This window comes from Pezoporus flaviventris, unplaced genomic scaffold, assembly GCF_033815535.1.
Source record: "Pezoporus flaviventris isolate CSIRO_AGI_PZ_B2104156 unplaced genomic scaffold, CSIRO_AGI_Pfla_v1 ptg000097l, whole genome shotgun sequence".
In the NCBI taxonomy this organism is placed as follows: Eukaryota; Metazoa; Chordata; class Aves; order Psittaciformes; family Psittacidae; genus Pezoporus; species Pezoporus flaviventris.
The window spans coordinates 1,589,237-1,601,215 of NW_026892645.1; the positions used below are offsets into that span (position 1 = coordinate 1,589,237).

Consider the following 11,979-nt stretch of genomic DNA (forward strand, 5'->3'; position numbering starts at 1 on the left):
GCTGCACTATTTATCAGTGTTATTTTTCTTTATCTGAAAACAAACAAACACCACAATCTCCTGGTGCTTACAGGGAGTTACACTGTGATCTCAGTTCTTCTGTATGTCACAGACATCAACTCCTTCAGTAGAACAAGCCAAATCTGAGCCTTAATCCTGAAATTTAGTCTGTATCTAGGTATGCATCTGTCTGTGTCTATTCAGACATATAAGCAAATGTGTAGCGCTGTGATTTACTGTTAGAAGTTGGACAAGTCTGTTTCATGCTGAAAAAAGCCCTGTTGGTTTGTCCCCATAAACTCACTGCACATGGGAGGGGCTGCACTGAGCAACAAACTGTTTAATCCTGTGTGCAAAAGCTGGAGTAACATTTGCTTCCCAGGCAGTTATGTTTTCATTAGATGGCTCCATGCTCCTGCTTGCAGTGTCACAATCCTCTGGGCTATGAGAAAGCCAATCTTTGCAAGCTTTATGTATTCATTTCAAACTGCATTTTTGTGCAAGCAGGTGAACATATTTCACTAGGATTCTCTGCAGTATGAAATGTTAAGTAGCATTATCTAAGTCTGTGGGATTGGCACCTGTCTCTGCAATGTTAGGAAAAAACAGAACTTTGACATCAAGCCTAACAAAGTTATTTTACATAGCATTATGAACATGAAATTATGAAATACTGAATATTTTTTGATGATGCTACACAACTGCTAATGATAGTTCACATTTTTTTTAACTAAATCTCAAAACACTTTGCAACTACCTATTAATTAGACCTCAGGATACCCATACAGAATGAGTAGAAATGTATTGATTTAATACGCTCACTCCTTTGTCTCCTCTGGCTGAGCCTATGTATCAACCCCTCAGAGGAGGTTTGTGTTTTGCTTAGGATTTAATCACGGAAGGCTTTTGTACTACACAGGGCTTAATTTTATGCTTAAACTGAAGTGTAGGAGTTCCATGTAAAATGCCCAGAGCCAGAGGTAATTCAAGAGTTCAGCACTGCCTCCTGTTCCCCAGGCACTGCATCCCCAGCACTCCCCATTGCTTCCCACTGAGCTGGAGGAGCTGAGCTGTGCAGGTGAGGGCTCAGTAGTATCCACACTGCTCACAACAGCAGCCTTCCAAAGCAGACTCAGATGAGCAAAATCTAGTTTGCTTCAGAAAGATAAAATAAGTAGTTAAAGACAAATCCATATCTATATGAATTAGAAACCCCCTTCCACCAGACCTTTAGCAGACTGGTGAGTCAGGTTTGTGCATTTACTTAAGTCCCCACAGGGAAAGGCTTTCAAATAAATCCCTGTACAGAACTGATCTATAATTCATGGGTTTATTGATTACAAGTCACAGAAATCTTTAAAAGGTTTCTTGGCTGTGCTTTCACTTCTTGTTAACTGACAAGCCTGCTCATAGGAGAACACTGAATATTCGCATCAGTCTAGAGCAGAGGGGGCCTGGTAGAACTCGTGATACACCCAAAATCTGGCTGCTGGCTGACAGTGCATAGATTTCCTCACTGTGTAAAAGTGCAGAGTGGTAATTACACTATTTATCTACCAGCACAGGTATGTTCATATCCTGATCAGGAAGACAGCTGATAAGCAGGGCTGGAAGGGGCTGGTAAATACTTCTAAAAATTAAAGCAAACTGAAATAATAAATAAATTACCAGCATGTGGGAAAGCTGCTGGTTTAGTTTTGTTCATGGGTGGTGCAAGGAATACAGAAGCTTTTAATTGTTATAAATGAACAAGCTTTTAGCTAAGAATTGGGAATGCATCTTCTGAATTGGGATACTTAATTTGAAGTCCCTAAACACTAGTGGTGGTGAATACTATATAGTCATTAAAAATAAAATAATGAATGAGGATTGAGCTTCTAGCCACTGTCATATTGTTGATCTTCATCTATTCAAGAATATATTTCACTTTCTAAACTGTTATTGTAGTAAAAAAAGATAATCCCCAAAACCACAACAACCCACATGGAGATGACTCTTTTTTTCTGGACTCACTCAACTGTGTATTCTAGAACTTGTGCCACTAACTGAAAAGCTTGTGAGTGTGAATTGTGTTGCTTTATGCTTTTGCAGTAAGCAGGCTGTTTGGAAAGTTCAAAGTCACCATCAGGTTCAGTATCTGATGTCCCAAATGTCCATAAAGTTGCAATGCTATGTTTAACGTGGAAAAATTAACAAGATCTGTCGGAATCTGCTGCAGTACCACAGATTGGAAATGGGGGAGGCAAACAGGTTCAGAGTTTGACCCCGGTTTTACCTTTTCAATGCTGATGATTTCTTCAGTCTCCTCCTGTTCTCATCTATGAAGATTAGAAACCTGACTATAAAATACAACGTTAAGTGAGAGGGAGGGGAAAAGAGAGGAAAAATACACTCTTCAGGATGCTTCTGACTTTACTAATTTGCTGGTTTCAAAACGTATGTGTCTGTGAGCACTCTACAGGTACTATCAAGCACTATCAGAAGCATTTAATTCATACCTTTATTGATTTCATATAGAGTTATCATGATTAATTTGGAAACACAAAACCAATCCCCAACCATTAATTCCTTGTCTGTTTACAGTTTTCCTTCTGAGAGCAAGGGAACACTGGTACGCTGCCAGAAGCAGGCAGAGGAGTTGCCAGGTTTGGAGCCATCCCTTGGTGTGCAAGGTCCTGATGTGTCTCAAACGGTGGCCAAGAAAGTGTGTGGTGCTTCTGGTCAAACCACAGGCTCAGTCTTTATGTTTAAAGACTGCAAAACCACAGGTACCAAATAAAGATGATCTCTGTAGAGATCAGCCATGTTTGTGGCTGCTTATTCAAACTGCATGACTTAGGGCAAAAGTTAAAGTCTCAGTTGTTCTTTGGAGCAGTTCAAATGATCTTCCAGAAGAGGACAAGCACATGAGAGAGAGCTTGTGATGTTGATCTGTTCCTTGGTTACCTTCATCGTGGGGTTTGGTACCAGGTCCTGTTCAGAATTGGCAAGAAGGTGTTACAAAGGTGTAAGTCCTGTTGTTGACTTAGCAGCCATGCATAGATGAAGAAAGAAAGAGTGTAGAAAATTCTGGAAGTGGGCTTGAGAATTGCTACCATGTAACTGGATGATACCCAAGGTGATAATTGAATAAATATGGTCATTGCTCATTTCACCTTCTGTTGTATGATGAGGAGTGTGTAGGGCAAAACTAAGTTACATAGCTATAAATATCTTTAAACCTTCTTGACTGAGCTAAACAAAAAGCTACAGTCAAGTAATTCTTGGAAAAGAAATGCAGGACTGGAAATATTGTAACTTCATGCTGTACCTTTCAGAGCTTAATGCTCAGGATCATGTTTTATTACCTCTGGAACATGCAGATTCAGCTAGAATGGATGAGGCCGTATCCACACCATTTACAAGAGAAGGCAGAAAGTGTGCATTTCCGGTAAGGATCACCCCTGCAGTTCCATTTCTGCCTAAAGAAATGGTGCCCAAGGTTACATTTGCCTTAAGATAGGACCAGCACCAGGCTCATTTGACAATTATGAAGATCAAGTAAAAGTTTTGTGTGTTGACTGTGTGACCTTCAGCTAAAGACTGAACAAATTTCCTGCCCTTCAATCTTCTCTATGTTATTGACTGATGACAGTGTCCTTAAGCCATCTCCTGTGGTGCAGTGCCGCTCCAGGAAGAAATAAACCTGCTGCCCATAGAGACTAGTTAGGCCCTTCCCTATTTCCTACATCAGAGACGCACTCACAACATAGGTATATATATGCCCAGCAGTCCATATGAACTTGTATCTTAGTGTAAACATGTAGATTTAACCTCTGATCTCAACTATTCTTTCTGCCAGCAGAGTCCTTTTCCCTTAAGAAGATAACTCTGTCTCTTACATATTCACATTCTAGGAGTTTGCGCTGGAGGAAAAGGCACTTGTTTTAAACCCAAAGATAGATCCTAAAGACAATGAAGATATTAATCCATGTGACAGTAAGTTCACAATGAAAAGCTTGGGGATGCTTTCTACTTTGTGTAACTTATGCCTGGTTCAGGCAGAAAATACTCTTCAAGGAACTGGTAAATCATATTTAATGCTATTATGTCCAATCTGTTTCAACCACTTCAATCAAACTTTAATCCAGACAGAAAGAGAGACAATTTCCTCATTTATTACCTGAGTGTCTTGCTCACTTTACCCAATATATAAATCACTGCTAGGCAAGATGGTGGAGATCTCTCAAAGGTTTATTATCAGATATGATTATACTGCTTCCTCAGAACAAAATCATAACTTACTCTGATTGTGTCATTAACAATTTACTCTCTTTTGAGGCATTTTTTTCAATAATTTAAGGCTGTTCTTTTTAAAAGAGCATAGATCAGTTGAAGATAGACTTTGACAGGACATGCTGGAGTTATTTTTGTTTCCAGGTTTTATCCTCGGTTCATATTTCTTGCTCTCAGTAGGCTATATAATGAATAAAACTGGCTGTTTGTATATGAGCCAGTTATATCATTTACATAGCTCTGTGTATGCATAATCTCTCATTATAAATATTTACATATTGTGACAATATTTCATATTTGTGATAGTTTTCTAATGAACTGTCTGTCTGCATTTACTCCATAGTGAGGGAGACTATAGATTTGTGTAAGACAGACTTAAAAACAGCGGTCTTGATGATCAAAGTTTGGCATAGGCTGCACCTTCCCCAGATTCCCAAGCCTAGCTTAGGATTTGAGTCCTAAATTATCTGTCAGCAACCTACAAAAGAATATTGTTCTGAAATCTGATGGGCTTTATTTTATTTTGTTTTTTTACTTGAATGGTCCAGTTAAAGAAGTAGATGTGCCTGTCCTGTATGAGACCCAGCAGGTGGATGGGAGGCAGTGTTTGAAGCATTTGGACCATATTTCTCATGAAGCTCCTGATGAAGAACTACAAGCATTTTCTGAAGGATTAACTTCCACTGACTCATCACTCAGGTTGAACAACTTCTCCTCAGGATGTCAAAGTGCCAAATCAGACTCTTCACTCCTGGAGTTTCAGCAAGTGTCTGCAGTTCGGATTGACATTTCAGAAAGCTCCAGTTCAGATGCTGAATCAGAGCTGAAAAATGGAGAGGACACAGATGTCAGTATCCCACACGAGTTTGTCTGTGACAATGGTGATGCATTTCCTGATGTTTCAAAAGCGCCGCTCATAGCAAGAAGCAATGGAAAGGAAATGTTACTTAGTGACAAACACACTGAATATGAAGTGCCTGAAGAGCACAGCACTGAGGCTTCATCATGCTCCCAGAAATACGCTGGAGATGATTCAGATCATGGCTGCACTGATCAGTTGCTTTCTTTCATTGCATTAGACAAAGTAAATGCCTCAGCACATTCCTCCCAATCTGATAACCCTGCCAAAGGAATGGACGAGCCACATCTGGATGACTTGGAAAACTACAGTAGAAACAAAGCCTGTTCCCAGGAGGTCACAAACCAGGGTAAAGCTGCAGTTGCCAGCTCCTCATGCAGTGATGATATTTACTCACCTAAGATCAATGAACTGCAGAAACCTAGTTCTGTAACTGGGAGAGTGAAAAAGGTTGCTGGAATTAACAGTTTCTTTGTGGATCAAAATAGAAACCTAATGGTGTTTCCACTCGCAGATTCTTCGAGACATCTAGATTTGGTGACTGACCAGCTTAGGAACACTGTCTCTTTTCCACCCAACAGAGATACTGAAAATAACAAATTACTGACATGTCTATCTTCAAGAAACTCATCTGCTTCAGGAGATGAAAATAAGCATGCGCAACTTTTGAACAAGAGACTTGGATCCAGCAAATCCAGTCAGATTGTATCCTTGTCCACATCCATGCCTGGAATTTCTGAGGAAGTCCATATAGAAACCAACTCATTCGAGTCTTTCCAAAGGGTGGCTACAGAAAATCAAAGTATTTCCACAACAGAAAGGCAAGCCATAAAGGAAGAAAGGAAAGGACTGTGTTCTTCTGTCTCCTCAAGAAAGCAATTGCTTCAAGCTGAGAACTGCTCTTCCAAAGGTGAAGATGATACAATTTTTATTACTGATGAGGGTCTCCCTCCAACCGATGAGGAAATCCTGTCAGAAATACTGTCTCCTGTTGATGAAGTATTGTCCTATGGAAGTGCTGACTTGCCATCCTCTAACAAAATGGATTTGTCATTTCTAAGTGAAGATCTTCCTCCTCCCCCTTTAGGCACAGATACAATGAAAAATGATGCTCCTAGCTTGAGTATGGATGATCTCCCATCTCCACCAGAACAAATGACAGTCTCGGAGACTAGAGAGTGTATGGATGAAGATGCATCACTGAAAATGGACACATTGCCCCCATTACCTGATAACACTGTGCCTGAGGAATTTCCCCTGCTCAGTCAAGAAACAACTGCTGTTTTTTCAACACAGAATGGTACAGTCTCAGAGCAATCTTTAGTTAAAGGTATTTCTGGTGCAAAGGAGAGCTTATCAGAAAACCAGCAAGGAGAACATGAGACACCTATGGAGTATTCAGAGTTTCTGCCTGTGTCAAATGCTGCTACTTCTGGTCAGGCCAAGGAAAGTTTCGATTTCACAACGAAACAATGCAAAACACACTTAGCACTGCCCAAAGCTGAGGATAACAGTGCCGACCCATTGTCATCATTTGAAATTGGGGACAGAGTGTTAGTAAAGCAGACCCAACCTGGAACCCTCATGTTCAAAGGACAGACTTATTTTGATAGTGGCCATTGGGCTGGTGTTGCACTTGACAAAGCTGAAGGTGATAACGCTGGCACCTACAAAGGGGTGAAGTATTTTGAGTGTGCTCAGCACTGTGGTGTCTTTGTCAGACCTAATGAGATCTCCCACTTGTTGGGGGCTAGGGAAAATGATTCCAGTTACACTGGGGATGAAGACTCTGACTCCTTCTACGATGATGAATCCTTCAAAGGAGACTGCAAATATTCTGAAGGTGATGAGCAGAGAGCAGGGTTTACAGAGGAGAAAGCAGAAGACACAAACAGTGTGGAAGGATCAGAAGTGAAAGAAACCCAGGCCAGGTTACACACTGCCTTGCTGTCTGGAAAAGAACAAAAGATTCCACGTTGTGACCAGTGTGATGAATTCCTCTGTCAAATTAACCTAATGTGCTTGGGATCAGATACAGAAAAACCAGAACCAACACAAATAAAACAAAGGACCCTTGCAAATGTGACTCCAATGGAAAGTAAGACTGGTAACACAGATGAGGGAAACACAAGCAAAAATATCTGTCGCTTGGTAGAGGATCGGAAAAGGAATAAACTTGTTGGTGATATTGCAAGTGAATCTGGTACAAAACTTCTTGACATTTTAATTGTATTTTCTGAACCAGTTCAGCACAAATATAAAAGTGCCTTTGCAAAAGACCTAAGACAAGAAGACTCTCAGAAATTGTTTCTCCTTAAAGAAAACTCAGTTTCTTTCTTATCTGAACCATCAGCAAAGGTTTCTGATGTCTTGCTGTGTGACTTGGACATACGCAGTGTTCATGGTTGTCACACAGTAGCAGAGAGAATTGCAACTAAATTTGTAGGTGACGCAGTTAAAGAATATAAGATTAAGAGAAAACAAGGCTCAAAAGTAGACAATGTATTTCCCTTATCTCCAGAGGCTTCTCCAACCACTTTGCCAGTAAGTACAGTGAGGTTTTTTGTCTAAAGTCCTGGACCTGAAATTTTGTCTGCACAGACAAGCATTTGTGTTGTTTTCCACATCCATAAAAATCATGTCAGCATTTGCAACCAGATGGCTGACTTAATCTGATCTGCTCCTCTCACCAACATACGCTGGTGAGACACAAAAGCAATACTTGTACAAATTAGATCAGTGGCACTCAGCTCCTTGGAAGGAAACTGTGGAAGTTCCATTTGTGATACCACATTACAGTTCTTATATTAAGGAATTGTCTGCATGTGCTGTAGAAGAATTATGGACCCCAGAAAACATATATTCAGATTTCAGAAGGATCAATGTGCCAAAGTACTTTGAATGTAATGATCTCCCAGGGAACGATTTCGAAACAGAAAGCAAGAGGATGTATAATCAGGTATTTTTAAAGCAGTAACTGTTACTCAACTCACCCAGTGTTCTGTACACTGACTCATATTAGCTAGTACTTCATATTATTCTAGCTGTTAACACTAAATATAGCTAAAAGAGCATGAAAGGTATTGCAAAGTACTGCTTCTGGGTAATTTGCTGCAAAATAGTTCCACTAAAATGGATGTCCTTGCTGTGATAGATGCCTTTTGCTAGAGCTTTTCAATTGTAATTCCCTGGACACATAGCCCAGCATCTGTTTGGGGTCTGTTCAGAAAGTTCCAAGCTTCTTGGAAAGCTGCAAATTAAAGGATGTACCTCAGATGGTCCTGCTGAGTTTGAACAGATCTTCGTGTTCCTCAGCATCCTGGAACTACTGAGTTCTGCGGACATCTGCCTACACAAGGAGACTAAAGGCCCCCATCAGCGCCACACTTAGCGAGTGCTCACACATTACTGTCCAATCCCTGCTGTACAGGATGATGTGCTCTTTAGGCAATGATCAGCATAGGAACATCAGTGATGCGGGCGATGTTAGGGTATTTTGCACCAAGATGCAAACCTCTACTGTCACCAGCATAACATCCTTCAGAAGGGCTGAGAAACCTCTGAAAGGGCATCAGTGAGGGATTTGGTTTATGCTGGTACTGTGGTTTTGTTGTTGCAGGTTATATTTGATTTGACCCGTGAGTTGCCATGTGCAGAATATCAAGTGACTGCAAATCCAAATGCATTTCCGTGGATGCGAGAAAGTTCCAGGCGTCTTTGCAGAAGAACGGATGTCAGTGTTGTCAAGGTACATTCTGGAAACACAAAGTGTACAATAACAAGAGTCAGGGAGGAGAGCAGATAATTGTCATGGCAAAAAGAGAGTGTGAAATGTGGGAGGATTACGGCAGTGTAACTGAGGTGATTAGAGAAGAAAACAGCATTGCTCTGAAATGCTTATAAATACAGACCGAGCTGATTAAAGTGTACAGAGTTCTACAGAATGGGAAAGGGGCTTCTAAATCTCCCTGATTATGACTATGTTGGGTGTAACGTTTAAAGTAATCTTACATGTAAAGCGTGTTGGTTGCCCAATATTGATCAGCTACTTCTAAATCAGTCCCCTAAACTCTGGGATGTTTCTAGATCTAAAGCTGAATCTTCACACTGGCACCCTGGCAGCCTTCTCAGTGACAGAATTCCTATGGGAAGAATTCTTTTCAGCCTCTTTTATTTTGTAGACGTTTGTTCAGGGTGAATTTTTTAAAATAATGAGCCTGAAAAAGAATGACTTATAAATGAAAATCAAATTCCTTAATATGGCCAAGTATGGCAACTGTAAGAGAGACAGAGTGGACCTTATTCTGGTAAGCGAATTCCAACCGCAGATTCGTTTTGATTTTCCCTAGGTTTAAACTAAAAAATCTCATGCTTTTGTGAGAGTCGTGTGCACTCAGAATAACTTCAGAACTTCTTTTTCAGTACACTTGCAATAATAATCCAGTACTTCCAGTCCTTGTGAGTGGTTCAGATGAAATACATTAAATCAGTGATGCGTATCTAAAGTTCTTGGATTAGGTACAATGTCTTGGTACCTCTCAGAACAGACCATGCTCTTATTCTTGAAGTATTATAAACAATTAAAATCTCTGAAATAAACTTGTATCTTAGATTCAGGAACTCTGCAAAGAAGAACCTCAATGGACTTACTACAAGGATGATGAATTAACTGTGAAGATGAGAATGATCGAAGACATATCTGATAGCTTGATCCTCGACACAATAAGAGTTCTTAACAAGATCTATCTGAGAAGAGCCTGTAATTCTAAGGATTCCCTAAAAGACTTTTAAGGATTTTTAATCTGTTTTTTTAAATATTTCTTTATTCAGGCAAGGAATTTTTTAGGCATGATTTCAGAATTTTAGTTCTGAACTTGTACCAAATACCAGTGGGATATTGACCTAATCTGTGTGTTCATGTGTGCTTTGGAAATGCTTATTAAGGTAATGCTCACCTTTGATGTCACACAGAATCTAAAGGCTGGAAGTTTTATTCTGGGTTTTTTTTGGTCAAGACAGCACTTTATTCACTTGTGTGTTTTAAGAGCACAACATGTTTTAAAATTGTGTCCAAGTCTCTATAAACAGGGTTCGAACCCAATTTATGTGTAAATTATCCTATTCTTTGTTATCATGTTCAGGCTATGAGTGATGACAGGTGAATAATACTGTGAAAATAATGTTCAGATAATCATAAGTGACTCTTAAGAATACAAATGTGCAAATGGAATTAAATCTCCTAGAAAAAGAATTGCTGTGTGCCTCTGCAGTTTGGAATAAACTCCTCTAACTGGAACAAGCCTAAAGCTTTTCCTGATGGGCACAGCAGAGTTAAATGTCACTGCATCATTTTTATATGTTCTTATACACTATGGAACTGGTTAAAAGGAACCCGGAGATGGCTTCAGAGATGTGGCATATGGAATGATCTTGTCCTGGCAGGATCTAGAGCCAGACATTCATTTTTAATATCTACAACTTTATGCAGATGAGACAAACCCTGCTGTAATGCTCTTCAAAGGGGATATTTTTCTATCAGTAACTCCAATTTCTGAAAATTAAATATGTGCCTGTGGTTAGGTTATTTATCATACAATTCACGTGAGGCCTTTGAATCTTACATCTAAACATGGGCTGCTGAAGGATGTGCTTTACTGGGCAAACCAGAGGAAATCAATAATCCTATTCTTTTGTTTTGGCAAAAATAGAAAAATATCAACATTCAGGGTGTCTTTCAAATGAAATGAAAAGCAGGACAATTACATATAAGCCATATATAGACTCCTATTTAAAATCACAATATTTACAATATAGGTTTTGTGAGGAAAACAGAATACATTCCATGTTTCTATTTTTAAATACTGATGGCTTAACTTTTCCTACTGAACTGTTTGTTTTCTGAATAAACAAAATACCCCCCCCAAAATCTCACTTTTATTTGTTAGTACTGAAATCAAGTGGAATTGCAGGCCATAGTGTATGCTCTGCTGTTCTCAGTGGTGAATGGGAGTGGTTTTGTTGTTTTGCAGACAGCTCCGGCTCGCTGCCCCCAGTGCCTTAACTGTTGATCTTCTATCAACTATTTTCATGTCCCTTGTGGTACCTTTTCTTAACACTCTGACTCTTATCCTCATTGACGAATTAATCCAGATAAGTTATTTGTTCCAATAATAATGTTTTCTTGTTGTCAGTTTACAGTAGGATTTAACTTAATTTTTTTCCTCCTGGACTTTCAGACAAATTGTGGGATACAATGACAAATCCATATATCGAAGCACTGCAGTTTTTCAGTTTACTGTCACTATGGTTTTGCAGCAGCAGCAGGATCCTTGTTGTATTTGGAATGAAAGCTATTAAAAATACCACTTATGTATGTGAATGAGTAGCTGAAGGACTCATTCCATTTCAGACTGATGCCTTATGCTACGCTATATGTTACACTTGAGGAAGATAACCATTATATTTGCAATTAGGTTTGTGAGTGAAGCCTGAACCCTTGCAAGATGCTGTATACAGAAGGACAGAGCTATAAAGTAACTCCTGCTGATGAGAATAAAAAGTGTATACACAAGACATGTCAGACATGTTTAATATCTCCACCATTCTGTGTTCAAAACCTCAGCTTCTGGCACCCAGATATATCGACCTGTTCAGTCAGTGGCAAGACTTCAATATCAAGATTACTCTCCTTCAAGGTCTAATATTTTGTTTGCCTTGGTTTTGATCAATATTAACCTCCTGGGTCAATAAATCTTGATACCAGCCTCAAGAGGAGTCATTATCTTTCATAGAAAATGATTATTTCTCAGTTAAACCCTACATTTAATTTTCCTGTAATCCATCTC

At 39.5% G+C, this 11,979-nt stretch overlaps 1 protein-coding gene across 3 annotated transcripts in view; it reads left to right on the forward strand.

Annotated features, from left to right (window-relative positions):
* The window catches only part of CCDC187 (coiled-coil domain containing 187), a 40,193-nt gene extending 28,680 nt beyond the window's left edge, over nucleotides 1–11,513 (forward strand). For all 3 annotated transcript variants that reach the window (XM_061477113.1, XM_061477111.1, XM_061477112.1), the window contains 6 exons: nucleotides 2,584–2,768; nucleotides 3,318–3,430; nucleotides 3,897–3,978; nucleotides 4,824–7,678; nucleotides 8,754–8,882; nucleotides 9,746–11,513. In XM_061477113.1, the coding sequence (XP_061333097.1) occupies nucleotides 2,584–2,768; nucleotides 3,318–3,430; nucleotides 3,897–3,978; nucleotides 4,824–7,678; nucleotides 8,754–8,882; nucleotides 9,746–9,925 (3,544 nt within the window). In that variant the 3' untranslated portion in view covers nucleotides 9,926–11,513. The remainder of the gene's footprint in view (nucleotides 1–2,583; nucleotides 2,769–3,317; nucleotides 3,431–3,896; nucleotides 3,979–4,823; nucleotides 7,679–8,753; nucleotides 8,883–9,745) is intronic.
* Nucleotides 11,514–11,979: the final 466 nt, after the last annotated feature.